The 24,825-nt window shown below is 34.1% G+C and overlaps 1 protein-coding gene across 5 annotated transcripts in view; it reads right to left on the bottom strand.

The window, feature by feature from the left end:
- Sac1 (phosphatidylinositol-3-phosphatase SAC1) overlaps positions 1-24,825 on the bottom strand; it is a 359,287-nt gene that overhangs the window by 241,524 nt on the left and 92,938 nt on the right. For all 5 annotated transcript variants that reach the window (XR_016549855.1, XM_090408681.1, XM_090408682.1 and 2 more), the window contains exon 6: positions 22,670-22,729. Coding sequence is in view for 4 of the 5 variants with exons in the window: in XM_090408681.1 (XP_090264807.1) it covers positions 22,670-22,729 (60 nt within the window). In the remaining variant the exon portion in view is untranslated. The remainder of the gene's footprint in view (positions 1-22,669; positions 22,730-24,825) is intronic.

The raw sequence follows: 24,825 nt of genomic DNA, 5'->3' as shown, positions 1-24,825 counted from the left end.
AATGTTGGAGTCTTGACAAGTAACAGACTGATTAGGGGGAAAATTGTAGATAGGAAGTTAGTAATGATGTAAATTTTTCATGTAGTACTATCATATCCTGTACACCCCTTGAGGGTACAAGGCAGGAATTTGATGATGATGATAATATCTATGAATATCCTCTATATAAAAATCCACTAATTATTAACAGTAGCATATAGCTGCCTCTCCAGGCAGTATGGCAGAAGGGAATAGATAGATAGATGATGAATAATGCAAGTATGTAAAAGTTAGGTTCTGAATTAATTAATTCCCATTTGATAAGAGTGACAACACAATTAGATAAGGGAAATGACTATACCATGATACTGCTGGGCTTTACAATAGCACTTGACAGAATGGCATGAGGAAAAATATTACCTAAGTTGGAATGAAGCTGATGGCATGGATGGGGGGGGGGGGGCTGACTGACCTCACAGAGTATAGGATGAAGTGGAATCTCAGAGAATGAGGGTGACTAGTGGAGTGTCTAAAGGCACCATAGTAAGGTTACTTCTCTTTAATTTGTACATTAAAGATATATTTAATGAATTAAATAGGAAGGATTTAAGGGGGATTTTTAGTTGTTTGCTGATGATGCAAAACTGGTGAGAGCAATAGTTAATAAAGGTGATGTCTTTCCTACAGGATGATTTAAATAAATCAGTAGTGTGAGAAAAAGATAATGTTTATCAAATTAATGTTGCAAAATGTAAGATTATTCACTTTGGAATGAAAAGATTACATATTATGTATCACACTGATGATACTAGACTGCAGGAAATTAATGAGGCTTAGGGATTTAAGGATGGTGATGGACAAATTTGAAGTTAGGGAATGCTGCAAAAGTTTACAAATAGCTCAAAAGAATGCCTGGAGGCTGAAGAACATAAAGATAAGTAAAGGTAGAAAGATTATTATCCCTCTTTATAAGGTTTATGATTTGGTTTCATCTTGACTACTGTGCATGGATTTTGGTTACTTGGGTGTCTTTGGAAATCAGGAGATGGTGGACATCCAGAGAGGAGTGACCAAGCTATGGAATGCTCCCTCTAAGAATAACTGAAAGTGTGTTGCTTGCAAAGTTTGGAAAAAAACAGAAGTGTCATATCCTGATTGAACTGTTTTATAAGAAAATTTAAAGAATTCTCAGAAATGCTATGTACCCCCCCCCACACAATGTAACAAAAATAAGGTTTAATCTTAAACCGAATTTGATGTTCAATTCATCAAAATTGTAACTGCGGAACTAAAATATGACGTTTTATGCCATAACAGCAACTAGCATTGTTCGAATGCTTGCACATTAGTTGATACAATGTTTCTTTGTCACCATGCTTATGTGTACTAGTTTATTGAATTCTTATAATATTCTATTATGTTAATTATTTTTTTTTTTTTACTCTTTTTATACTAGTCTTGTATCCCCGATGCAAGTCCAATGACTTATGAAATTTGTCGAATCCTCTGCTACTAATGGCTCAGTTAAGCAAGTTTGAGCGTGGTTAGTAGTTGGAAGGGGCCCAATCGTTCGATGCTGTTGGCACACTCTCCCTCGATGAGTCTTTGGACTCCCTGGAGGTGTCAAATAATAATAATAATAATAATATCTGTTCGTGTTTAGAAGCATGTGGTCTCCATACATGTGGATATTAAATGAAGATTTGCTAAACTACATAAATATTTGTCATTAGATATGATAAGTATTGTGTGAATAAAGGTTCACTGTATGTTTCCTGTGATGAGTCTTTGAATCCATGTAGATACCTGCATTATAATAATAATGAATTATTTTTCAGAATTTTTTACTTTATGGATAAATAATTAATTTTTCAAAATTAATAACTTTTAATTAAGAAGTTATTTTGAAATTATTGCAAAAGTTATTGCATTTTAAAAGAACAGTATCAACTTATACCAGCTCTCAATCATTAGGTTTTGCTCTAATTATGAAACTGACTTGTTCATACTAGTCGTTCCAATCTCTGTCTTAAGGCTAAGACAGACTATCTCTTTGTAACCAGTGTCCTATTCCCCCCATCCTTTTTTCAAATGGAGTAGACTTGTTATAAAGTTAACTGTCTGCTGAAGTTTTCAGATTATTTTTTGATTTCAATGGTATAGAGATGGCACATAAATTAGTTCATTATAAGAATAGAATATAGATAATGAAAGCAGTTAAGAAGTTGACTTGTTAACAACAGCTGTTCCAATCGCCCCTCCCCTTTTTTTTGTAACTAAGGCAGGTTAGCTGTTGTGTACCCTTTCTCACTGCATTTGGAGGTGATTAATTATAAACCTTACAGACTACAGAGATTTCAGGTTATTTTGGATTGCAATGGTACAGATTACACATACTTAATTATGAAGTGACATTAATTTAAACTAACATAACATTTTATAATTAAAACTGAGTGTTATAAGTGAAAGTTGCATTTGGACTGTCCTAAGAAAAGTGAATAGTGTGGCTTTTATTTGTATAATTCTATTTTATTTTTTTCATGCTGGATAAAAGTGTTCTTCAGCATATTTTGTTGTTGAAATTTTGTTCATTTGTGTTCTTGCTACTTGTTGAAAGTTTCTTCACTTGGTGATAAATAAAATTAAAGATGTCAAGAATTATATTCTTCATTAATAACATTATCCAACTGTAAGCAAGTAGCCTAGTCATGTGAAGATGCTTCAAGTGTAAACTTTGTTTGCTAACCCTCGGATAAAGGATTAATCAAGAATATAATTTCTTGACATCTTTAATTTAGTTTTTGCTACCAGATTGTTTTCCTTCTGCTTGCTGAAAATGGAATCTTCAAGCGAGCGCATGGAAAACTTCGGCATGAAGACCAAGAAGTCCTGGATTTTTTCAAGTGAATGCCTTGTGATAATTGTTTTATGTATACACTGAAAAGTGCAAAATATTTATGGACTGTTAGGGTGAACAAAAAAGAAGAAAAGTGTTAATGTATATAAATAGTGTAATGATGAATTAGAACATTTAGAAATGGGTGCTAGCATTGTTGGTAGTAAACAAAAATCAGATGGAAGTGTTAGTAATTATAATTCTAATTAACAACCAAACTCATGTAAAATTGTTAATTTGTTTCTACAATTTTTTTTTTCTTTTTTGTATACATAGCCGAAAAAAATTTGTTTTTATCTATGCAGGAAATGTAACTCTTAAGAATTAATGCAGATGGAGTTATTCTCCTGCAGTCGATAACGCCTATAATGCATACAATATCATGTGCTTTGAATTGAAATGTTGTTCTCTTTTTTGTGGCTATCTTCCAATACTGAAAATGGCTATGAAACATTGCTGAAAATTCTACAAATAAAAAATTTTACGTGACTTCCATCATTAATTAATATTAAGATTTCTTCCACTTATGTCCCTATATTTTAATCAATTCAAAATAATGATAACAGAGGGAACACAGTAGAAGGGCTAATGTAAGAGATGACAAAAATGAAAAGTGAAATGAAGCATCCAGAAGATGAGATTAAACATCTGAAGAAGAGATTGACAGATGTGAATGAGAAGGAGGAAGTTAGTCTTATAAAGAAAGAGTCAAAGGATAATCGTACAACACTGTATTGAGACTCTATCATTAGAGATGTAATGAATAATAAAGCACACACACAAACCATGCTTTCTGTGGAACACTGAAACAAATAACCGATGCTCTGCAGATAAGGAAAGAGTGGGCATCAGAATTAGAGGTAGTTGTGAGACAAAAGACTTAGATTGAGAAACAAGGAATGTTGATAGAATTAATGAAGTTGTTACAGTAGGTAAAGGATAACAGTGTGTTGAGAAAATCATTAGCATGTTCCTCATATATGATAAAAGTATGTTGAGAAGGAGAGTAGGGATAATGTATAGAAAGGCTGAGTTGTGAAGCAAAGTGGGTCAATTTGTTAATTTGCAGAGTGAATTGAAGAGAAGGTGGAATGTTTAAAGCTGATAATTGCATTTGAATGGGTTTGGTGTTGGGTATTTAGAGAAGCTATTGTTTGATGAGAAGGCAAAGAATTAAGAAGTTAGTGTAACTAATGATCAAAGAGTGCTTGAGATGAAGCAAGACAATATAACCAAACAGAAGTTTGAAGATGTGATTGCAGCAGGGCTAGGTGATGGAATGCATAAAGGTAAGGATGAGACAGGTATGAATGAGGATCAGGGTCAGGGAAATTAGAGTGATTGGGCAGGATAGAGAGAGAGAGAGAGGTGTGGTATAGTGGCTACAGTAGAGAATATTGGTGAAATAGCCTCAAAGAGAGGGGGATTGTTATTTTTGTACACAGAGGTAGGGAGCAGTGGCGGCTCGTGGCTTGAAATCGTGGGGTGCTGCAACTTTCGAAATATACAGGTGCTACAACTTTCGAAGTATACACTGCAAATACACTGTATTTACAGTGTATACGTGTTTGATAAAATATCAAAAGTATGGTAAAAAATTTTTAAAAATTTAAACATGAAAAAATATTGTTATTATCGATAAAATTATACAGTTTGGTATAATTCAAAATTATTTAAAAAATAAAATATATTCTACTTGTTTTGTTTCATGAAAAAATATTGTTTATTATTGATAAAATTATACGGTTTAGTATAATTCAAAATTACTTAAAAAATAAAATATATTCTACTTGTTTTGTTTCATGAAAAAATATTGTTTATTATCGATAAAATTATACAGTTTAGTATAATTCAAAATTACTTAAAAATTAAAGGAATGGATTTACAATTTTTGGACATTACAATTAAATCCTTTAATTGTAATCCAAACATTTAAAGAGACAGAGTAAACATGATAAGCGCTACGAACACTCTATACTACTGGCACAAACTGTATATAAACAACAGTGACTTTGTAGGTATTATCCACAAAGTATTCCTGGTGAGATTTTTACAAGGTAGTTTGTCTGGGCTCGGGACTGGCATATGGCTGGGATGTTTTCATGACTGTAATCCACGTGTGTTCATGGGGCCAGTTTGCCTGTTCTGGGGGGGGATAACAAACCCGAGTCCCATGGTTAAAAAAAAATCATACCTCCATATGAGACCGTCTAACTCACCTTTAGTCGAAAGAGACAGATAAAGGTTCCTCACGTCACTCACGGGTATTGAACCCAGGTCTTTCCGACCAAAGGGCTTCGTCTATACTGACTGAGCTACAGAGGCTCTATAGATAATTTGGCTAAGGGAAAACAATCACAAAAGTCACATTAAGCAGGGAGTCACACATATTGTGATGCATAAACTACATTGCTTACTTTTTACGTGATATAATAATTTTTCATTCAGTTTCATTTTCATGCTTGTTTCATATCTCTTACTTTAAATATTTCTGTGTTTTTTAAGATTGATATAATCATCATTATCATCATCAAATTCCTGACATGTACCCTCAAGGGGTGTACAGGATATGATAGTACTGCATGAAAAATTTACATCATTACTAACTTCCTATCTACAATTTCCCTCCAGATTGTCAAGACTCCAATATTTTCATTATCAGATCTTATATTTCTATCATCTAAGGCACATTGTACCATATCAATCCACCTATATCTTGGTCTTCCTCTGAGTCGTTTTCCTTCCAACCTGGCAGAGAACACTTGTTTTGCTAATTTTTCCTCGCCCATTCTGTTTAAGTGACCATACCACCTGAGATTACCTCTGCTAATGCATTCCTGGATGCTGACAATGTCAAGTTCTTTCCTAATGTCCTCGTTTTTAATATGATATTGCCATTGATGCCATCTGTTCGCGCTCTAATCTTTGGTCAAGTGTTTTACTTCTGACCCAGATCTCAGATCCATAAGTTAAAACTGGTTTGAACACTGTCTTGTATACAGCTAATTTAGTGTTCCGAGTAATTTCTCTCTTATTCCATATGAATTTATTCAATTGACTTACTACCATACCAGCTTTGTTGATTCTGTTGTCTATTCCCATATTTAATTTACCATCTTCACTAAAAACTGTGCCTAAGTAGTTGAAATGTTTTACTTGTTCCACAGGTTCCAGGTTCACAACACAGTTGACATTTTCAACAATTCTACCTATTTTCATTGTCTTTGTCTTTTTAATACTGACCTACACACCATATCTATTACAACAGTTATTCAATTTAGTCAGGGAATCTTGCAAACTTGTAGCAGATTTATTTAGAAGTATAACATCATCTGCATAAAGTAAAGAGCTGACATTAACATCTCCAATTCTGATATCATGTTTAATACCACTTTCCTTCATAATGTGATCCATATAGATAATGAATAACAGAGGGGATAATGTACATCCTTGTGTCACACCAGAATTAACATTAAACCATCTTCCTGTATTTCCTTCAATTCTAACTGCCAACTTACAACTCAAATAAAGACTAAGTATTGCTTGATATAATGCCCCATTGACACCATATAACTGTAGCGTATTGAATAGCTTCTCTCTTGGCACCTTGTCATATGCCTTTTCCAGATCGACAAAACTTAAATCCAGATCTTTGTTATATTCCCATGGATTCTCAACTATTTGTCGTGAAGTGAAGATCTCTTCCTGAACAGCCTCTATTTGGCCTGAATCCAGCTTGTTCTTCACCAAGCTTTTCTTCCACAATTCTTCTCAACAGTTTCTCAAGTATACTTGCATAGATCTTGCCAGGAACACTTAGTAGGGAAATACCGCTGTAATTCTCACATTCAGTTTTATTTCCCTTTTTATATATGAGTACTATGAGAGCTGTACTCCAATCATCGGGAATTTGTCCCTATGTCCAGACATTCTGAACTAAAAAGTCTTACAGTGCAGCCACTGTAAGACTTTTATACCACCATACTTCAGCATTTCTGGCCAAATATCATCTATTCCTGCTGCCTTTGCACATTTCAAGCCTTTGATGGCTTTTTCTACTTCAACTATGGATATGTATTCTTGAATGTATGCCTGTTGAGTGTTTTTTTACCACTGTGCTATCATTGCTTGTTTTATTTAGCAATTTTTCGAAGTAATTACTCCATACTTCAATGATATCTTTTTCTCCCGTTTTCATGTCACCTTTATCATCTCTAACTCCTTTTACAGCACTCTTTCCTTCATTTCTAAGCTTCTTCAACAACTCCAGAATATCTTACCACCTTCTTGATATTTATTTTCTATGTTCTTGCCCAAGTCCTCCCATGCGTTTTGTTTAGATAGTTTTACACAATGTTTCGCTTTCTTACATTTGTCTCTGTATTCTCTAAGAGCAAGAGCTAACTTATTTGCCAGGAACTTTTGATATGTTTTCTTCTTTTCCTTCACTGCCTCTTTAACTTCCTGTGTCCACCATGGAGTTCTGATTTTTCTATCCTTGCAGACAACCTCACCACATGCCTCTCTGTCTAAATCAATCAGGGTTTTCTTCAAGGCTTGCCACTGAATCTCCAAGGTTAGGTTCCTGTTCTCAAATTCTTTCATTTTTTTCTTCAATAAGCTTAGTGTATTTTATTAGTCTACAGTTCACATCTGAGAGGTGCTGAACTTTTATTCGCTTTAAAATTTTCTTACATGTTATTCTTTTACATATGAAATTCAATTTTATCCTGCTCAAGACTAAATAGTGATTGCTTCCAATTTCAAATCCTCTGTACACTCTGATGTCCTGTGCCAGGGAGAAAACATCACTATGAACAATAACAGAGTCAATGAGACTTTTCTTATTCCTTGCCTCTTCTCTCCATGTGAATTTGTGCACATTTTTATACTGGAACATGGTGTTGGTAATAACCAGTCCATGTCCTGAGCAGAAATCCAACAGGTATTTGCCATTATTATTAGCTTTCCTTTTTTCTCCAAATTTTCCCAAAAGATTTTTGTATGTCTGTCAATCATTTCCTACTCTGCTATTTAGATCCCTAACAAGGACCAACTTTTCCTTTTTCATCGTGTCAGTTGCTTTTTCTAAAGCCTCAAAAAATCCTCCACTTCTACCTTAGTAGAACCTTCTGTGGGACCATAGGTATAACTAAGTCTCATTGTCCAATTCCCCATTCTCATATTTGCCCACATTACTCTACTTGAGACTGCCTGCCATTCAAGAAGATTAGCCTCTTATTTTGTGTTGAATACTACGGCTACTCCTTTTCCTTGATTGTCATTTCCTGAATATAACATTTTGTATTTATAGCTCAGAAAGATCTCACCAGATTTTGTCTTTTTTGTTTCAGTCACCCCTATTATGTAGATCTGGTACTTATCTAATTCCTCAGCTAGCTCCATTTCTTTGCCATTCAGACTTCTTATGTTGATAGTACCGATCTTTAACTCTGGTGAAGTTGACTTGCGGAGTGCTTTCTGATTTGTTTAAGTAGCTGACTTTTCGCTGTTCACTATGGTTCCCTGGCGAAAACAACGGGAGCCTTTTTTAACCGGGAGACGTCCCAGCTGGCATGAAATTTTGTCATGTTGTACCATCATTTTCTATACTGGTTTTAGCCAATAAGAATACAATTTGGTCTGCTAAATCCCAAATTGCCAGATTGATATAATAAAAATTGATAACGTAAGTATTTTGCTCACTATTTTCTCTTAATTAAAAAGCTTGCAGCCCATTTATTAAAAATAAAAGTTGCAGGTGGCTGCAAATCTGAAAAAGTTGCCGACATCTGTTTTAGAGTGTTAGATTTGGTGATATCTTTAGACGACGTAGTAATTAATGAGGTATTAACACTGTCACCAGTTCTTGAGATTAATCACAAGTTACTTATTTGGGAAGTGGTGAAACAAGAAAAGGTTAATTCTAAGAAAGGATACATTTGGATTTATAAGGTGAATAATTAAAAGAAGCTCTGTCATCACCTAGCATCAATACATTGGGTAGATGAGCTGTGCAGAAAAGATGTTGACAGTGCATGGGAATTTATCAGGCAGTATCTGACATAAGCACTGTATAACCACATACCAAGAGTTATGCTATAAATTAAAGATCTCAAAAAATTATATTCTTGGTTTAATCCTTCTAAGTGTATGCAAACAAAGTTTGCAAGTGAAGTAACTTCACAACTGGGCAATTGGTATATGGAGCTAATGGCTTCACATCACTTACCTTGGTATCCCATTAGTATAAATACCTTTATTGAGGCGTCATCAGTGGGAGCCAGATCCAGAAGTGCCTTTTACCATGTTATTTAATTAAAGTCTTGAAGTGGGGTAGGGCGCTAAGGAGAAGAATAAAGGCAAAAGCGTACCAGTCCACAAGCATAGCTCTAGGACAGAAGTTTCCAATTATAGATCAGTCTGTATAACAAAAGTTGTAGGCACGGTGTTGAAGAGATTAGTTAGGAATAAAATGCAAGATTTGGTTAATAAGCATGGGATTCTTTATGATGGTTGGCATGGATTTGTTAAGGACATAGCCATTTACTTGAATTTTATAAGGTCATGAGTGATTATGGAGAATTATATAGTGATATTTTTGAACTTTGCAAAAGCATTTGACAGATTACCATGTGATAAGAGAGTATATAAGCTGCAGAGGATGGGAGTGAATAATATATTTGTTAGATGGATTGCAGATTGCCTCTCTGAACAATACCAACACGTGGTGTATGATGGAGCAGCATCTCAAAAAAGGTAGGTAATCAGTAGCATACCCTGAAGCTCTGTTCTTGGGTCCCAGCTGTTTAATTTGTTTTTAATAATATTTCTTTGACTAATGATTTTCAGCTGTTTGCTGATGATGAAAAGTTGGGAAGAATTATAAGGAGTACTGCTGATGTTAATTCCCTTCAGGAAGATTTGAATACACTTTCGGCTTGGATAAATGAGTCGGGTTGTAGTTTTAATATTAGTAAGTGCAAGGTGTTGCATTTTGGAGTGCAGAAATATAAGCTATATGCTGTATTGATGGCATTCTTCTAGCTTTACAACTCTTTGTGAATTTTAGCTTGCAAAACAATTTTTAGCCATTCTTTTCTTTTCTGTGCAATATTCTTCCAGTTCTTAACTTTTAAAGTTGTAAGATCTTTTTATACATCATCAATCCATCTTTTTCTTGGTCTACCTTTCTTCCTTTGTCTTAATGGTTTCCATGCAAGTATTTTTTTTTTTTTTTTTTTTTTTTTTTTTAACTCCTCTATCTCTTTCTGTATGCTCCAACTCGTATAAAGAAGCTAATGACTTCACATCACTTGCCTTAGTATATAATAAGGTGTGACACCTTTTGGCTATTCATATACTAAAATATGACTCCTGCATTACTTCAACCTTAGCATCACCTATGGGTCTGGCTCTCATCTATGAGACCTCAATAAAGGTCGAAACCGGTCTGGGTAGTGACCCTTCCCAAAATATATAGCATTATACATGCCCATAAGATGTGCTTTGCATTATGGGATATTAAGGCAAGTGATGCGAAGTCATTAGCCTCTTTATACGAGTTGCCCCAGTCCTGAAAATAGTTCATGCAGAAACTTGTTTGCTTACACTTGGATAAAGGATTAAACTAAGAATATAATTTCTTAGTATCTTTAATTTATACATCTCCTTGTCTTACTGCACAGTTTATTTCAAATGGGGTCCGTTAATTCCCCTTGTATTTAAACTACTGCTTGGATCCTTCAAATGTAATTTTTATTAATGTAATTAATTTTCCTGGTATTCCCAGTATTTTTATACTATGTGTCATTTCTTGTCTATTTAATCAAATGATTATTGAAAATCAATATATAAATTATGAAGTTCTATATCATATTCTAAACATTTTATACATATTTCATAGCATAAATATATTATCAATTATGAATCTTTTATTTCTGTAATCACATTGGTACGCTCCTATTATTGTTTCTGTATATGGTTCTAATCTTTTATATATCATACTTGATAAAATTTTGTATGTAACATTTAATAATGTAATTCTTCTATAGAATTACGACAATTCATCTTATCTCCTTTTTTATGTATTATTATTATTATTATTACATAACACCTCCAGGTAGTCCAAAGACTCATCGAGTCTTTGGATTTTAGACTAGGGGCACCTAGTCTACAACTCTCCGTCTCCACCACTCAACCAATGGCAACTACCTTCATCATCTACATGAGGCACGTCAAACACGCGGGCTGCACGAGGCCCGCCGACAAGTAATCTGCGGCCTGCCAAACTTTGTAACCAATATGGTTATTTAACTTTTGACAACATTGAATTAAATAAACATATTTTAAAAAATTAACATTTACACTTAAGATTATTTTATATGGCAAACTACTCTGCAATTTCTAAAGGAAATAATGTTCTTTTTATCATTTCAAAAAAATCTTGTTAACCACTGCATAAATATCGAATTTTAACGAGCAAGTCTACGTACGCTGACCACAGTAATCGGAGGCTAGCCATTAGCAATTTTCAAGTCGTAAGTGTAGCGTTTTCTTTATAATTAATAAACAATTTATAAAAATAATGTCGAAATCTTCAACCAGTATGAGTAAGAAATGATTAATTGAAGAAGAACATCGTAGTTTTCAAGAAAAATGGGAGTTGCAATATTTTTGTATTCAAGAGACAAAAAATTATGCCTGATATGTAGAAACTCTATTGCAGTTTGCAAAGAATATAATATTAAAAGGCATTACGATACAAATCATAAAGAAAACTATGACAAATATGCTGTGAAACTTCGTGAAGATAAATTGTCAGAATTAAAGTTGACACTTCAAAATCAACAAAGTGTATTTACCAAACCTATCGAAGATAACAAAGCTAAGGTAAAAACCAGTTATTTGTTATCACATTTAATTGCAAGCAAGTCGAAACCATTCACTGAAGGGGAATTTATTCGCAAATGTATTATTAAAGCAGTTGAAGTGTTGTGTCTGATCAATTAAAGAAATTTAAAAATATAAGTTTATCTCGAAATACCAATGCTAGCAGATAATATAGCCAAGAACTTAAGGAATCAAGTAAAATCCCTAATTCCAACATTTCAGACCTATTCCCTTGCAATTGATGAAAGTACAGATGTACGGGATATCACTCAGCTGGCTGTTTTTATTTGTGAATGTGATATGAGTACGTGAAGAACTTCTAGAAAACATTCTATGCATGACAAAACCACTGGAGTTAATGTTTTTTGACACCCTTATGGAAGTTTTTGAATGAATACAATTTACCAAAAAAGCTAATTTGTCTTGTAACTGATGATGCTCCTGCCATGACTGGTGTTGTTAAAGGAGTTGTTACAAATTTTAAAAAAAATGCAAAGAACAAAGAACAAGGTAATAATAATTTCGTCCAGCAATTTAGTAACTTGCTAGAAGATATAGAAAGTGAATATAGTGATTACCTTATTATACAGAAATTAAATGGCTTTCCAGTCATAAAGTTTAAAAGCAATTCTTCAAATTGCTGGATGAAATTAAAATTTTTTTAGATCCAAAAATTATGAATGCGAAATATTAAAAAATGATCCATGGATAAAGGAACTGTTTTTTTTTTTTCAGTTGACATTACAAATCAACTTAATCTTAAGCTACAAGGCAATCTTAAACTACAATCAAGTAGTTACCATGTTATTTGACAATATTAACATTTTCAAACAGAAATTATTACTTTGGTAAAAACAAATTCAAAAAGAAAATTTATCCCATTTTGAATGTTGTCAATTATTATTACAAAAATCACCGGAATTGAAAATTTCAGAATATGCCAATCAAATAAAGTTATCAGAAAATGAATTCGAAAGAAGATTTTTAGATTTTAAGAAATGTAAAAATCAGTTTCACCTATTTACTTCTCCTCTATCGATTGATGCTGAAACTGCCGATGACAATTTACAGTTGGAATTAATCGAAATTCAGTGTGATTCTGTATTGAAACAAAAATATATGGATGTTGTAATTCCAAAGTTCTATAATTATTTATCAGTTGATCGATACCCCAATGTATTATGTGCAATTAGGCATATTTTATCTATGTTCGGTAGCACATATTTATGCATACAACTATTTTCAACTTTAAAGAATAATAAAACTGCGAAAGATCAAGATTAACAGACCAGCATGTGCAAGCGATATTGAAAATAACTACAGCTCAACAAATTCTACCAAATTTTGAAGATTTCATTAATGAAAAATGTTGTCAAGTTTCTTCAAAAAAATGAAATATATAATTTTATTTAAATATGTAAACTTTCTATTTTATATATATTTTTGTAACATGGTTGTCTTTTGTACTCATATACTCTAATGTTAATATTAAAAAATCTGTTTCCTCTTTATTTTGAGATTTTTTTTTTTCTGTTGTGGCCCGTGGCTTGATGTATAATTCTTAATTTGGCCATTGGATGTAAACGAGTTTGACATGCCTGATCTGCACCAATGCCATCTACCACTGAGCACCACTACTAGTATTTTCACAGATGATCACAAACATCCATGCCCACGGCAAGATTTGAACCCACAGCCTTTTCGCTGGAGAGCAGATATGTTAAACGTTAGATTAGTAATTGCTCGGCCAACCAGGCCGGCAAATTACTAATGCCATCTACAGCCCACAACCACCGCTAGTATTTTCACAGACCATTACAAACATCCATGCCCATCGCAGGATTCAAACCCGCAGCCTTTTGGCTTGAGAGCAGGTATGCTAACCACTTAGCCAACCAGACCATATATATTGGTTGGATCGGTCCAATTTTCCAATTATTTGGCATTTTTTCTTCTTTCCATATATCTAATATCAAATAATAAATTTCTTTCCGTAAAATTTCACCTGCATTCTTTATAAGTTCTTCTATTATCGCATCTACTCCTGGTGCTTTAAAACTTTTAAATAGTTTTATCATCATCATCATCATCAGATTCCTGCCATGTACCCTCAAGGGGTGTACAGGATATGACAGTACTACATGAAAAAATTACATCATTACTAACTTCCTATCTACAATTTTCCTCCAAATCAGTCTGTTACTTGTCAAGATTCCAACATTATCAGATCTTATATTTCTATCGTCTAAGGCACTTTGTACCGTATCAATCCACCTATATCTTGGTCTTCCTCTGGGTCGTTTTCCTGCCAACCTGGCAGAGAACACTTGTTTTGCTAATCTTTCCTCTCCCATTCTATTTAAGTGACCATACCATCTGAGATTAGCTCTGCTAACGCATTCCTGGATGCTGACAATGTCAAGTTCTTTCCTAATATCCTCATTTTTAATATGATATTGCCATTGATGCCATCTGTTCACGCCTCTAATCTTTCTTAGGACTCTCATATCTGCGGTCTCTAGTCTTTGGTCAAGTGTTTTACTTCTGACCCAGCTCTCAGATCCATAAGTTAAAATTGGTTTGAACACAGTCTTGTATACAGCTAATTTAGTGTTCCGACTAATTTCTTTCTTATTCCATATGAATTTATTCAATTGACTTCTCACGTTACCAGCTTTGCTGATTCTGTTGTCTATTTCTATATTTAGTTTACCATCTTCAGTAAAAATTGTGCCTAAGTAGCTGAAATGTTTTACTTGTTCCACAGGTTCTCCATTCACAACACAGTTGACATTTTCAATGATTCTGCCTATTTTCATTGTCTTTGTCTTTTTATTGCTGACCTTCATACCATATTTATTACAACAGCTATTCAATTTAGTCAGAGAATCTTGCAGACTTGTAGCGGATTTATTTAGAAGTATAACATCATCCGCATAAAGCAAAGAGCTGACATTAACATCTCCAATTTTGATATCAGGTTTAATACCACATTCCTTCATAATGTGATCCATATAGATAATGAATAACAGAGGGGATAATGTACATCCTTGTCTCACACCAGATTTAACATTAAACCATCTTCCTGTACTTCCTTCAATTCTAACTGCTGACTCACAACTCAAATAAAGACTAAGTATTGCTTGATATAATGCCCCATTGACACCATATAACTGCAGCGTATTGAATAGCTTCTCTCTTGGCACCTTGTCATATGCCTTTTCCAAATCGACAAAACTTAAATACAGATCTTTGTTATATTCCCATGCTTTCTCGACTATTTGTCGTAAAGTGAAGATCTGATCCTGACAGCCTCTATTTGGCCTGAATCCAGCTTGTTCTTCACCAAGCTTTTCTTCCACAATTCTTCTCAACCGTTTCTCAAGTATACTTGCATAGATCTTGCCAGGAACACTCAGTAAGGAAATACCTCTGTAATTCTCACATTCAGTTTTATTTCCCTTTTTATATATGGGTACTATGAGAGCTCTACTCCAATCATCGGGAATTCGTCCCTCTGTCCAGGCTTTCTGAACTATGCAGTGCAGCCACTGTAAGACTCTTATACCACCATACTTCAGCATTTCTGGTCGAATATCATCTACTCCTGCTGCCTTTCCACATTTCAAGCCTTTGATGGCTTTTTCTACTTCAAGTATGGATATGTATTCCTGACTGCATGCCTGCTCAGTGTTTTTTATCACTGTGCTGTCATCACCGCTCGTTTCATTTAGCAGTTTTTCAAAGTAATTACTCCATACTTCAAGGATATCTTTTTCTCCTGTTTTCATTTCACCTTTATCATCTCTAATTCCTTTTACAGCACTCTTTCCTCCATTCCTAAGCTTCTTCAACAACCTCCAGAATATTTTGCCACCTTCTTGATATTTATTTTCTATATTCTTGCCAAAGTCCTCCCATGACTTTTGTTTAGCTAGATTTACACACTGTTTAGCTTTCTTACATTTGTCTCTGTATTCTGTAAGAGTAAAAGCTGACTTATTTGCCAGGAACTTTTGATATGCTTTCTTCTTTTCCTTTACTGCCTCTTTAACTTCCTGTGTCCACCAGGGAGTTCTGATTTTTTTATCTTTGCACACAACCTCACCACATGCCTCTCTGGCAGAATCAATCAATGTTTCCTTCAGAGTTTGCCACTGAATCTCCAAGGTTTGATTCCTGTTCTCAAACTCTTTCATTTTCTTTTCAATAATATTTCTGTATTTTAGTCTACAGTTTACATCTGAGAGCTGCTCAACTTTTATTCGCTTTAAAACTTTCTTACATGTTATTCTTTTCAATATGAAATTCAGTTTTATCCTGCTCAAGACTAAATAGTGATCACTTCCAATTTCAAATCCTCTGTACACTCTGGTGTCCTGCACCAGGGAGAAAACCTCGCTATCAACAATAACATAGTCAATGAGACTTTTCTTATTCCTAGCCTCTTCTCTCCATGTGAATTTGTGCACATTTTTATGTTGGAACATGGTGTTAGTAATAACCAGTCCATGTCCTGAGCAGAAATCCAACAGATATTTGCCATTATTATTAGCTTTGCTCTTTTCTCCAAATTTTCCCAAAATATTTTTGTATGTCTCACAATCATTTCCTACTCTACTATTTAGATCCCAAACAAGGACCAACTTTTCCTTTTTCATTGTGTCAGTTGCTTTTTCTAAAGCCTCAAAAAATTCCTCCACTTCTACCTTAGTAGAACCTTCTGTGGGACCATAGGCACAAATAAGTCTCATTGTCCAGTTCCCCATTCTCATATTTGCCCACATTACTCTACTTGAGACTGACTGCCATTCAAGAAGATTAGCCTCGTATTTTGTGTTGAATACTATGGCTACTCCTTCTTTTCCTTGATTGTTATTGCCTGAATATAACATTTTGTATTTATTGCTCAGAAAGATCTCACCAGTTTTGGTCTTTTTTATTTCAGTCACCCCTATTATGTCGATCTGGTACTTATCTAATTCCTCAGCTAGCTCCATTTCTTTGCCATTCAGGCTTCTTACGTTGATAGTACCGATCTTTAACTCTGGTGATGTTGAGTTGGGGTTTGTTTTCAGATTTGTTCCAGTAGCTGACTTTTCGCTGTTCGCCCTGGTTCCCTGGCGAAAACAACGGGGGCCTTGTTCAACCGGGCGACGCCCCAGCCGGCATGAAATTTTGTCATGTTGTACCATCATTTTTTATTTTGGTTTAACCAATAAGAATACAATTTGGTCGGCTAAATCCCAAATTGCCAGCCCATCCTCGTTCGTTCAGTATCAAAGTAGATACCCAACAGGGTGCACCACGAGAAGGTGAGGATTGGACATTAGGTCAGAAGCCCTGGTCGGTTCTCCGCATTCCTTTAAAGGCTATGTGGAGGTCTCCTCTCAGTTATACAGCTTTGACCCTTAAGCACCCATAGTTTTATTATTTCCACTATTTCTTTATAAATTGGTTCCATTTATTCCATATAATTAGTGTTTTGAATAGCATTTCTCTCGCCACATTGTTATATTCTTTTCCAGATCTAGAAAATTTAAATATAGATCCTTGTTATGTTCTCAAGATTTCTCAGATATCTATTGTCAAGGAAAAATCTGATCTGACACCTGTTTGGCCTGAACCCAGCTGGTTCTTCTCCAAGTTTCTCTTCCACAATTCTACTTAGCCTCACAAGTATGCTTGCATAAAATTTCTCTGTAATTTTCATATTCAATTTGAATATCTGCAAGGAGATGTGCTTTGCATTATGGGATACTAAGGAAAGTGATCAAAACTTAGTCTGCCTTTGCCACGAGTTGCCCTAGCCCTGAAGATACTTCAGGTGCAAACTTTGTTTGCTTACACTTGGATAAAGGATTAAACTAAATATATAATTTATAGTCTAATCAAGTGAAAAAAAATTCCAACTTTTTTTTGTCTAATAATCGAGAGTAATTTAATAATAAGGTATGACACCTTTTGGCAACTGGCATATGGAAATATGAGTTCTGCATGGCTACAAACTTGGTATCACCTCTGGGTCTGGCTCCCACTGAAGAAACCTCAATAAAGGTCGAAACCGGTTGGAAGCTTGGATGATGAATGGCAATGCTGTAGCCCATGAAGTTTTAACTGAGGCTTGGCTGTTACTGTCACCCAGGCCCTGGGGGGGGGGGTAAATGAATGGCAATGCTGTAGCCTATGAAATTAACTGAGGCACAGAGAGCCAACACTGAGAGGTCTTCTCAGTGGCAGAGTGAACCTGTTACAACACTGAGTTTTTGATCCTGTAGGTTAATCTGGGGGATCTCGAGTTTTTGGAGAGGTAACCCCACACTTAAACAAGGAAACTGGTCTGGGTTTCCCATAATGCATAGCATTATACATGTCCACAAGGAGATGTGCTTTGCATTATGGGATACTAAGGAAAGTGATCAGAAGTTAGTCCACCTTTGCCCCAAGTTGCCCTAGTCCTGAAAATACTTCAGGTGCAAAACTTTGTTTGCTTACACTTGGATAAAAGATAAACTAAATATATAATTTATTCAAATAAAATATATAGATTACTCAAATCATCTGGAATTTGACCTTCTGACCAGAATGGTGAATGTTAAATGGGTGGAACAGGCTGCCAGAAGTGGTTGTGAGTGCTTCATTAGCGAATGCGTTTAAGGAGAGGTATGATAGGTATTGAGTGAATAATGTCTAGTGTGTGTGTGAATAATGGATCTCCTGCGATGATTTTTCTAATTCCATGGAGATACTCATATCTATTCCTGCTGACTTTCCAAGCATCTGGCTGTTGACAGCTTTTACTAGTTAAATAATGAAATGTACTCACACTCCTGAATGCATCTCTTCAATATTTTCCATACTGTTCTGTTTCTGTTTTTTTAAAGTAATTATTCCAGATGTCCAGAACATGTTCAGTTTTCATGTAAGGCTATCATCTGATTCCTGTTCACATACTTTTTTTTTCAATTGTAAGTTTTTATATCAGCCTTGGGAACATTCTGCTATTAATATCTATATTCTCTATTTTTTTACCAATCTTCCCATGACTTTTATTTAGCTACTTTCACATATTTTACTTTCTTATATTTTTTCCCTGTATTCTCTCAGAACATATGTTAACTTACTTGCTAAGAGATTTCTTCTTTTCCAGGATTTCCTCTATACATCTATCACAGAGTTCTGATTTTCTATCCTTTAGACAGAGTCACCACATGATTTCGTACCTGAATCAGTCAACGTCTTCTTCAGAGTTTGGTACTGAGACATCAAGGTTCGGTTCTTGTTTTCAAACTTTCATTTTTTGATTGAACGCTATTTGTATATCTGTGTTGACAGGTCACATGTAAAAGCTGCTCAAATTTAATTCATTTTAAAAGGAACTGGTGGCAATCTGATGTGTGTGTGATACTGAGCATCCCAGTGTAAAAAAAAAGATGCTGGTCCACATAGAATGCTCTGGAAGAGACTTTATTTTTAGAGCATAATTAAGAGAAAACTGTTTTTGTCTAAGCAATAGAGCAGATTCATTTGCTTCAACATAAAGACCTTGAATCAGCAATGTGTGAAAACAATGGTAACTATTAGTATACTTTGATGACAGTGTGTGTTCTTTCTTGCAGCACTGTCCACCTGAGACCCATAATCAAGTTTGACTGTACAAGCACATGATAAAGGAGGAGCAAGGAACAATGATCAGCATGCCATTCTGTAGAGGACAGAGCGTGAAGAAGGTTCAATGCTCTTCAGCATAAGTTGATGAATGTGCGTAAAGAATGATAGCTTTCCATCAAAGATGAGTTCCAAGAACTTTGTCTCTGGTTCTACTGATGGGACAAAGTACTGTTCCATTCTTAAATCAAGATCTTAGTGAAGAATACATTTTTAGCAGAATTATATATACAATTTTTTTCTGTTGAAAATGTAAACCCATTACTAAAAACTTATGAAGAGACATGATTAATTGCTTGTAGAAGTTGTCTTTCAATTATCCTCATACTGCAGGAGTGACAGTAAATTGTGAAGTCACTGATGTAAAGAGTATTGCTTATTGTGGGAGCAAGCTGTTCAGTGAATGAATTAACTCTGATAGCAAAGAGTGTCACACTTTAGACAGAACCTTGAGGAACAACTTGTTAATGATATGACTGAGATAAAGTGCTTCTCACTCAGATATGGAAGACCTGATTATAAAGAAAGTTTTTAATAAAAACAGGAAGATGTCTTTTAAAGAGGTCCTTTATTGTGCAGGCTGTGTCATAAGCTTTTTCCATGCAAAAGAAGACTGAAATCAGATATTCTCATTTCAGGAAAACAACTCTTACGCATGTTTTGAAACGGACCAAATTCAAAGTTGATCAGAATCTAAGAAAGCCATATTGTGTGTTGGAAAGAAGTTTGTTGTTTATTATATATTGGAGAAGTCCAGCATTTACCATTTTTTTCTAATATCTTACAAAGACAGCTTGTCAAAGCAATAAATTGATAATATTTTCCTTGTGTTGGATCCTTTTGAATGGGCTGCTTTCCATGCTGCAGGGTATAATGATAGTAAGTAAGAAAGACTGAAAAGGTAATATAGGATTACAATGGAAAAAATCAACAATGGCAAAAAAAAAGTTATGACCACATAAAGTCAACTCATGCTTTGGCAAAAACCATTATAAAAAAACTAATGAAAAGTTGTGTTCAATGTCCCATAGGCATAATGGTAGACTAAAAGAAATTTGCCAGAGAAAGCTAATCACTTTAGATTTTGTAGTCTCTATAAGTGTACTATAGTGAGATTTAGCTGTAGTTATATCATAATGAAATATTATGCTGTATAACACAAATTTAAAAAAAAAATCATCATCATCATACGTATCAAAGATTTAGGCCTAGCATGGCCTGTTCCGGCCTTAGAAGTCATCGTTGAATCGTTTAAGAGGACGTCCTGGTTTTCTTTTTCCTAATGGCTTGTACTTTAAGGCTTGTTTTGGTAATCTTTCTGTTTTCATTCTTTGAACGTGTTCCATCCATCAATGTTTATATTTTTTAATTTTTTCAATTACTGGTTCTTGGTTTAATTCTTTCATAATATCTTCGTTTCTTTTGTGATCAAATAGGGTATATTTTGAAGTTTTTCTCATAAACTTCATTTCTGCTGTTGTTAATCTTTGTTTGTCTTTTTGTTTTATTGTCCAGATTTCGCTTCCATACATTAAGACCGGTAAGGCTAATGTATTGTATACTTTTAGCCTGGTTTGTTTTTGAACTAGATTTGGTTTAAATATAGAGTTAATTACACCTGTTATTTTTAAATATTTTGCAATTTTTACATTTATATCTTTTTCATTTTCATATGTGATTACATCCTAGGTAGTTAAATGAATTCACCTGTTCTAAGAACTTGTTATCTATTACTATTTTAGTTCTTGCTGGATCTTGTCCTTTAAAGGCCATAGTTTTTGATTTTTCTGTTGATATTATCATACCATAATCTTTGGATATCTCATTTAGATTTAAAATAGCTTTCTGCAAGTTATCTTAAGAATTTGTAATTATTATTTGGTCGTCTGCAAAGAGGAGAGTGTTTAAGTTAACTGTAGGTGAAAGTTTAATTCCTTGGTGTAAATTTTTACTCCATTTTATTATTATTTCATTTAAGTAGATATTAAAAAGAGTTGCTGAGAGGGGACATCCCTGTCAGACCCCTTGGTTTATCTCTCTTGTATATGATAGCTCGTGATTTAATCTTATTTGTATTTGATTATTTTCACATATACTTGTGATAGCTTTCAGGATATTATTTGGTATTTGTCTTTCTTTTAATATGTTAAATAATATGTTTCTTTTAACTTTGTCAAATGCTTTTTCAAAGTCAATAAATGCAATATGTGTTTTCAAATTATATTCTCTTCTTTTCTCTACTATTAATTTTAGGCAAAAGGCTGGGTCTATACATGATCGTCCTTTTCTAAATCCATTTTGTACCTCTAGAATAAAGTTTTCGGAATATTTCATTAGTTTGTTATTTAAGATTCTGCTATATATTTTGTAACAAGAATTTAGTATACTGATACCTCTATAGTTTTTAGGGTCATCTCTATTACCTTTCTTAAAGATAGGAATCACAATTGCTTTTTCCATTCTATTCGGGGATACCAGTTGAGTAAATTTTATTTAAAAATAGTAAGAGTCTTTTTTTGAATCTTGTTCCTGTGTATTTATATAGTTCTGAACCTAGCTTATCTTCTCCAGGTGATTTTCCGTTTCTTGTTTCTTTCAGGCTGATTTCTAATTAATTCAGTTATTTCCTTTTCATTTTCGTTAATTGTTTGCCAGTTGTCGTTTTTAAAATATTTGTCTGTCCATAGTTCTGTGTAGTAATTTAGAAATTCTTCTAATTTTAATTCAGTGTTTAATTTTATGTTTTCTTTGGTATCTGCATTTAGGTGTTTCAAAATCTTATATACATTGGGTCTTATTTTATATAAATCATATTCTAAATTAGAAACAAATAAAATAAATTTGAAAAAACTTAAAAAAAAAATATAATAAATTAATTAACCAGAAGATATAGGCATCTCCCCCCTAAAAAAAAATATGGTTTAAACAATTGGGTCACAGTAATAAATAAAAATAATAGAATGAAAAACTAAATTATATCTTCAGACTCACCGTACCTAAACTTGAATTTAAGCTGAGACTAAGCATATTCATATTAATCAAAGAAGCAGCATTTAAATGATAGATGATTAAATTAAATGACTTCGTAAAAATATTTTATAAAATACAGGTTGACCATTCCCACTATATTCTCATTGTTCTATATTTTAAAAATTCAGTAACATCAGTTTTATCAGAACAAATTTCTAAAAGTATAAAAGTATTTGATCATGACTAGACAAGTTTTGTAATTACCTCTTGCTGGACCACAAGATCTTTCATTAAATGAACATTCCAAATGAATCTCTGATCAGCCTGTATAAAGAAATTTATTAAAAATAAAATATTCACCTTAGTGTTGTACAAGAGAGAGGAAAAATTACTTGTTGCATAAATAATTACAAAGACAAGTAACATATTGTGGTCAGTACAAATTTTATCTCTGAATAAGTGCAATACATATTCAAACTTACTTTATAAAGCAAATACACAGGCATATTTCAATTTACACTTCATGCAGAATTATCCCTTAAACAGTTAAGGCTATAAACAACCTGTTACATTTCTATTATTGTCTGTTTTGCAAGAAGAACCTAAGTTTCCAAGAAGTGTGTAATGAATTCTATCTCATGATGGATCATCATGTCAAATAGACTGGAGGCTCTGTTGACAATGATTTTGATAACACCATACTTTTGAGAGGGGGAGGGGAGATGATGGGAAAGTTGTTGTATATATCTACCTGTGTGTGGGTGGGATTTCTGTAAACTGAGAAAGAAAGGGAACCATTGGTAAGCTGAGTGATCAGAATATCTAAAAAAGGTAGGCTATTGTTATTTTCTTTTTCTATAGTGATATGGATTCTTGGATGCTGTCTGTTCAGGTGAAAGAGGAAGGAATCAGATGTATGTCAACCATGTGGCCAAAGAGAAAATATATAATCAATATATCTTAGCCAGATAGAAGGTTTGAGAATGGTAGTATCGTGGGCATGTTTTTCAAAATGATCAATAAAGAAATTGGCTGTACCCTTCATCTCTTTAAATATGATATACTTCCAAGAGAAGTAGCCAGCATTGATGACAAAATTGAAAAGATCAATGATATTGAAGGGGAGGGTGGGGGAGGGGAGGACAGGCATGTCAGAAAGGCAGATATTGGGAAATAGCAAAGCTGATATCAAATCTCACAATAATAGCATTATTATTTAGAAATAAACTTTGAATTCAAGATTGGAACTGAGTGGAATTTAATAAAAGATGAAGTATGACCAGCAAGTGGAGTTAAAGATTTAACTAATTGTTTGGATATCTTAAGAGAAAGAGAGTAAGCAGCATCTCCTATGGCAGACAGAGAGTTATTATAAAATAAAAACTTAAACCATTTAGCCCCCCCCCCCTGCACTTATTAGTATTATGAATTTTAGGTGATCCAATAAGTGCATGGGAGGAGGGGCTAAATAGTTTGAGTTTTTTTGTAATGTTTCAGGAGACCAAGAAGTGACATTTTTAGCAGCCTTTTTAACGTTTTTTTTCCTTCTGATAACTAGTGGGAACATAATTCAGAGGTTTAGATGATGAATAAGAGTGGTGATATTATACACCACTGCTTTACACCTGATTTTACTTTATACCTCCTTCCTGTACTTTCTTGTAATCACTTGAACAGGGAGAGGAAAAAGTAGCAAAACTGCCTTTAGTATCTTTGATACTAAAGGCAGAAGAAAAAATTACCCCTTTAAAAAACAGTTTAACACATGTAAAGTTCACCTATATATTTCACTAACACTGGGCTACTAAAGGGATATTGATGACAATATATTGCCTCTCTTAGTGAAGTTATCCCACCTTCCCATGGTATAGCCTGTTTCTACAAACAGGGTTCTGGAGACCCTGGCGAGCACTGTCACTGCAAAAGTGTACCTTCTCTAGCTGGAGAGAAGCTAACTATAGGTAGCAGATGTCTTTCATTGCCCAGTGAAATACCACCACCTTACTTATTAGTGACCTTAAGTGATTGTAGCCATGTTTGGGTACTAAAACAAGGGTTCTGGTAACCAAACAGTTAGGTTCAGTTAGAGTAATACCTTCAATGAGATACCAATCATAATGTAGTGGGCCCAGACCCTCCCTCATTACAGGTAAAATGGTTCTGCATTTTACAGTAGCAAAATGGTTCTACAGGACAACCACTGGTTAGGTGGGGTTAAACCAGTAAGTAAGTAATGCATCTGGAGGATTCTTGATCATCAAATCCTGCAACTACTGCAGCCACTTAGCCACTGAACAGGAGACTAGGTTCCATCTGTGTGGGAGATATGTTTTCATGTCTGTCACCCTTTCACAGCATGCATCATTCCTTTTTATCTCTTACAACACAATGGATCACAACCCAAAGAAATACAACTTTAC

The sequence above is a fragment of the Typopeltis vanoorti genome, chromosome 18 (assembly GCF_054136105.1).
Source record: "Typopeltis vanoorti isolate ZY-2024b chromosome 18, IOZ_Tvanoo_1.0, whole genome shotgun sequence".
In the NCBI taxonomy this organism is placed as follows: Eukaryota; Metazoa; Arthropoda; class Arachnida; order Uropygi; family Thelyphonidae; genus Typopeltis; species Typopeltis vanoorti.
The sequence above is the reverse complement of the archived record's forward strand: the minus strand, read 5'-3'. Positions and strand labels throughout refer to the sequence as shown.